Below are 6,000 nucleotides of genomic sequence, written 5' to 3'. Positions count from 1 at the left end.
GCCTCCTCAGGAGGTTCTTGGTCAGTTGAATCCCTGGGGACAGGGACTGGGTCTAGTTGCTGGGCAGGCTCATGGGGTCTGCCTGTGAAGTCTGTGTCATGGGTATCTTGTGGCTAAGGTTGCCAGGTCCCCTTACCCTCCTGGCAGGAAGGGGACCTGGCAACTTCCAGGAAGTGACATCACTTCCGGGAAGTGATTCATCATGCCAGTCATGGGTGTGCTCCCACACTTTGTGCCCATTTGTGGCCAGAATTGACCCCCAACCCCCAGCAAAGCATGGAAGCATGCCTGCAGACAGCGTGATGATGTCACTTCAGGACATCGTCGCCATGTGTGTTCCCGGGATGCCTGCCACCTGTTCTCTGGGAGGCTTGCCACGTCATGCTAATTGCTTGTGGATCAGTGGGCAATGAGGGCAAACCCCCAGGAGATTGCCTGCCACTGGTAGGCATCTGGACCCACAAGGATTGTTTCTTCATCCTAGATGTTAGTATTACCGGAGATGGAGTGAGTCATGACAGTTGGAGATGGAGTGACAGAATTCTCAGTTATATGTTGCATATGGTGGTCAACTCTTGACTTGGGAAATTCCTGGTACCTGAGAAGAATGGAGGGAAGGGACCTCCAAAGCTGCCATTTTCTCCATGGTAACTGATCGTTGAGGTCCAGAGATCAGTTGCAATTCTGAGAGAACGCCAGGCCCCACCTGGAGGGTGACAACCTTAATTCTCTATTGAGTATACTTGGTCCAAAGGGCCTCCACATTCCTGGAGCCAGCACTGGTGGTCTGCATAAGTGATCTTATATGTGAGAGGCTGTTTGCAATTGCAGACAGAAGTGGAGGAAAGCCCCTTCTCAAAGAGCTGTCTTTTGTTTCACCAGGTTGTGTTTTAATGACGAAACTTCAGAGCTGCTAACAGTCACGCAGGTGGAGGCTGAAGACCTCGGAGGCAAACCATGCGGTCGTCATGGAAACTCACACTCTTTCTGTCACTCACTAGCTGCTGTTTTACAGGTAAGAACAAAACTCTTACCCTTTCGTTTGAGAAGGTGCAGGGAGAATAAGGAAGCTCAGAAAGAAGTAAACAGCACTGAACGAAACACACCTTCCAGCAATGTGTGGTGTCTGAAAAAGGGAGCTCTGACTCTTGAAAGCTTGCACTCTGAAAATCTTGTTGGTCTCTAAGGTGCCACTGAACTCAAATCCTGGTGTGGACACAAGTACCGAATGACACGGTTTAGAGTTGCCAACTTCCGAGTGGGGCTAGAGATATCCCGGAATCACAACTCTAAACTACAGAGATCAGTTCCACTGAAGAAAATGGCTTCTTTGTGGGTGGACTCTATGGTATTATACACCACTGAGGTCCTGTTCCTCCCCAAACTGTGCCCTCCCCAGGCTCCACCCCCAAATCTTCAGGAATTTCCCAACCTGGGGTTGGCAACCCTACCACAGTCAGAAGAGTTCTGTTCACCTACGTTTTTCCTGAAATTGGCTAAGTGTCCTTTCACTGTCAACACATACAGCAGCCCTCGCAAGCCCCAGGCATAGCTGGGAGACATTTTAACTGTATACTTTAGATGTACTCTGACTTCAAATGCTGTTTGCAATTGGGCAGAGCAGTAGGGTTGCTGATCTCCAGGTGGTGGAAGGAGATCTTCCAGAATTACAACTGATCTCTAGGCCACAGAGATCAGATCCCTGGGAGAAAATGGCTATTTTGGAAGATGGACTCTATGGGATTATGCATCACTGAGGTCATTCTCCTCCATGCTTACCAACCTGCACCATTAAAATCTCCAGGAATTTCTCAATCTGGAGCTGGCCACCCTAGCCCTTGGTTAAACGTTCTGGGGTAACAGGACATGCCAGTCTTGCTTTATCTAGCTGAGAATTGTTAAAATTGGTTTGAGAAGTCACTACATCCCGGACAGAAGAAGTCAAGGCACACACCTCCTATGGTGGTTTGGAGAGCTGGGAGACTGAGGTTGGTGCCTTGGTAAGGTTTTCCTCTTAGGTGAAGGTAGAGGTCTTGTCAAGCTAAGCAGCACCTTTGAGTTTCCCTGAATTCCCCTTATGGTTTACGTACACAACCACAACAGTAGTAAATGAGTTATCTGAATCTGATGCCACAAGCCTGACATTTTGCTGTCCAAATCACAAAGTTATAAATCTGGGTTGAAAGGTGGCTTGCAAAATTGAGACTTCTGTTTGGGCCAAATTGTTCAGTTGACGTTTCGTATGCAATCTGCAGTTTTTGATCATTCTGAGAATTCATTATCGTTCTTTGTTTTTGGAGTTGTTGCTTTTTAAATGAATAAATTATAGTGTTTTTTATCTTTGTCTCAGAAATGTAGTTGTATTGACTAGCATGAGATATGTATTATTTCCTCACATTTTGTCCTTGTTTATTTTCTGAGATATATAGTTCAATTGCGTTGAAGATTTTTGCATTGTGTTTACTTCTCTGGTTTTCTATCTGTTGATATTTCAATGTATCTTGAGATTTTGAAATAGTGTAGGATAAAAACAATGGCCAGGATTGGAAGAGCTAGTTTACGCTCACCCAAGAGCTTAAGCATGCTTAATAGATTTGTGTGTGTGTTTGAATGGAACAACCTGCTTCTAAAAGCACCCTCTAAATATACTTTGCCTTGTTGCAATATTGATAGCTGCTGATCGAAAAACATTGGATTCAGTGGATTGTGGAGTAAAGATCTAATGGTGCACATGGCTCTCAGAAGTTTCCCATTGTCAGCCTGGGTCAACAAAGAAGTTTTGGCCTTAGAATCCAAGATGACCCTTACCTGAAGGCAATGCTGCCAGGTCAATCTGATGAGTTATGGGATGAGAATTCACTTTATCTTTCAAACTATAAGCAATGAAGTACTGGGAGTCAATCATGAGTTCCCTTTTTTCTCCTAGGTCACATAGACAATTCAGCAACAAAGCTTAAGCGGTTGAAATTTGAGGAAAATATCAGTGCCATGTTCTGATTCTGGTCATCATGGTGGTCTTGTGAGTGTTTAAGAAAATGAAATGTTTAGGTGCTGTGATTAGTATCTAGTTGAATGTAGACTCGGCACAGTGTACTCTAGGATGCGGAGGCTGCAGTCCTTCTTTCTGGGAGTAAGCTGAACATAATGGGATTTACTTCTGATTCGGGATGTGCGCTTTGGGATTCGGGTTCAGGTTAAATACCCGATTTGGGTAGATTCGGTATTCCTGAATTGGGGCCATGCCGGGCTACGATTCAGAAACCCCGAATCAAAGCTTCCCGAAGCGATTCAGGTTGTTTCAGGAAGCTTCGGGGCTTTTTAAAAGGTCTGCCTCCCACCACCCCACTTACCTGAGCCTTCCCATGGCGGAGGACGAGGTGGTGATGCGGGCAGCGGGGGTGCCGGCTGTGGCCTTCCCTGCTGCCCAGCTGGCTGGTGCGGCGGCAACGTGAGTGGTTTGTGCAGCGGAGGAGCCAGCTCCGGCCTTCCCCACCACCCAGTTGGCTGGTGCAGTGGCATGGGTGGCGGTGTGGGTGGCGGAGGAGCCGGCTCCGGCCTTCCCCACCTCCCAGCTTCCCTCCGGTCCTCCTGAGAGGTAAGTAGGATGGGGGTGGGGTGGGGATAAATGGGGTGTGGGGACTGGGACAAAGCTTCCCCCCTCACTTCAGTATGCTTTGAATCTGTATAGAGCATACCAAAGCAATTTAAAGACCGCTTCAGGGTTCGGGTTATTCCAGAACAGTTTCACCCGAAACCTGAATTTTCCCCCGGTGCACACCCCTACTTCTGATAGATATGCTTAGGCTTCTTCTCATACACAATACGATGGTAGAAGATGTTAGTCCTGGGTGCAAGAAGATGTGAAAATCTCTGTCTTTTATTTCTCACCTTTTATTTCTCACATATTTTATCAGATGTTCCAATCCATATTCCTCAAGCAAGACTCTTTGGCCCTTTTGAAATGCAAACTACAAGAAAAGGGAAAGATTAGCATTACAAAAAAAATAATATTGCACTTTCCTTGAAATTAAATACTAAGCAGATCATTCATTTGAAGGATCGCAAAACACTGAACGCATTAGTCAGTCACCCAGGAATGCTGTTTAAAATTAAATACCTGTTCTGCTTATTTCATTTTCAGTTGCTATTGATTCCTGCCAGGTATTCACTGAGGTCTGTGTTATCCTCTTTAATTTGTTGACTAGATCCCCAGATTTATCACAGCTTTGCTAAAGAAGATTATTGTATAAAAACAATGTTTGATTCACTGTTATTTACCGTTGCATTTACCTCTACAAATAACGTTTGTGTTTCTTGAATTCATATGCATTAATGGCTGCACTGCCTGCTGTTTCTGGAATATATTGTCCAATAAATGTTGACTATCAAAATGTCCATCATTGTGAGCAGGATATGTGTGGAGGAGGGCTGTGTACATTGCAAGGATTCATGGAGTATGTACAGCAGGACATTGTATATTCTAACTTTATGGGATTGACAAAGGCAAACTACTTAGCGGTGCGGCTAATGATCAACTTTTACCCCCAACGTAACACTTTGTCCAAATCTAGAGCTTTACATTTTTCCCCTTAGGATAGATTTGCCCTGCAGCTACTTGTTCTATGGAGAAAATAAAGAGGTATTCTTTGGATGTTCTTTTGGTTAAGTCTTCTTCTGGAGATCCCAGCATCTGCAGTCTAGACGGGTAGTGTTTGCACTTGGCCAGTTGTGTCCCAGCTTATAGTCTATTCTATCATAGAACTTGTTGGAAACCTTTAAGAATAAGCCAGGAAAAAATATTATGGTTCAGAAGAGTGCTTTTGATGGTTTTCTTTATCCCGGCAGGCTAGGAGGAAAGGTTGTATGGCTTGTATTTGAGGAATTGTCTTCTGAGGAGGAGACTGTTCATTGAATGATCTGAATTGGATCACAATTGCTTTCCACATTCTTACAAGTGCTGGAATACAGGTCCGTTTTCACACTACTAACCGGCTTCTGTAATGTTGTGAAACGTTGCACAAAAAATGCAGAAGATAGCGTCTTCTTGCGAGAGTTTTGTGCGATGTCGCACAAACCTCTTGCAAGAAGACCCTATCTTCCACGTTTTTTGCATGACGTTTCGCAATGTTACGAAAGCAGGTTAGTCGTGTGAAAACGGCCCAGGTCTCGGCATGCCTGGACACTGGGAGGAGGGTGCTACATTTTACTTTGTGTGTGTTATATTCCTCATGAGCAGGATGCCTTTCTTTGTTTCAAGTGAGAATGCTTCTTTGACCCCTCCTCTCTCCCTGTGTCCTTTGTTTGCTCTCTTTCTCTTACACTCCCAGCTCTCTTTCTCTCCCCATAGAGCCATAATTGCATACATTCAGACATGCATGAGACCCAGCAAGCTAGCCATAGGATAGGGAAAGTACCTTTTCTAGCTTAAGTTTCTCTCTTTCCTTTATTTTGCGAGAATGCTGTGAGGTGGAACTTCCTCAGTAAATCTGACGAACGGAGCTCTGACTCTCGGAAGCTCATACCCTAGAAATCTAGCTGGTCTTTTTAAGGTGTTGCTGGACTCGAATCTTGCTCTTCTACTACAAACCAACATGGCTACCCACAGGAAACTAATAAATGCAAATTTTCCTTTTCTCTTTTTTTCAGTGTACTTGCCTGAGGAGTGGTTCCTGCACATAATTCCATGCCTTCCTAGCTGCAGAACTGTACTATACTGAACTAATTCATATTTCTAATAGCAGGGCCATCAGAGAATTGCAGTTTAATCCAATAATTTCTGGGCACATGCCAACATCAGGAATTGTGTAGACTGAACAGGGTCCAAAACAGCATATAGACTTGAATTATAGTTAATCTGAAACAGCTGTGGGGCATACAGAAGCCCGGAAATCTGAAAAGATGTGAGCATGACTTAATAGCAGCTATCTAGACACCGGCTGTCTTCGTGTGCATGACAAAGACTGCACAGTTTATATAAGCTTTTGGTGGGTAAATTATTGA

General features: G+C 44.6%; 1 protein-coding gene across 1 annotated transcript in view; it reads left to right on the top strand.

The window, feature by feature from the left end:
• The first annotated feature begins 899 nt into the window (after positions 1–899).
• Positions 900–6,000, top strand: part of CNTN5 (contactin 5) — a 511,103-nt gene continuing 506,002 nt past the window's right edge. Inside the window, exon 1 of the mRNA XM_054973696.1 lies at positions 900–1,015. Coding sequence (XP_054829671.1) covers positions 958–1,015 — 58 coding nt within the window. The 5' untranslated portion in view covers positions 900–957. The remainder of the gene's footprint in view (positions 1,016–6,000) is intronic.

The sequence above is a fragment of the Eublepharis macularius genome, chromosome 3, assembly GCF_028583425.1.
Source record: "Eublepharis macularius isolate TG4126 chromosome 3, MPM_Emac_v1.0, whole genome shotgun sequence".
In the NCBI taxonomy this organism is placed as follows: Eukaryota; Metazoa; Chordata; class Lepidosauria; order Squamata; family Eublepharidae; genus Eublepharis; species Eublepharis macularius.
This window is presented reverse-complemented; position numbering and strand designations above follow the sequence as displayed.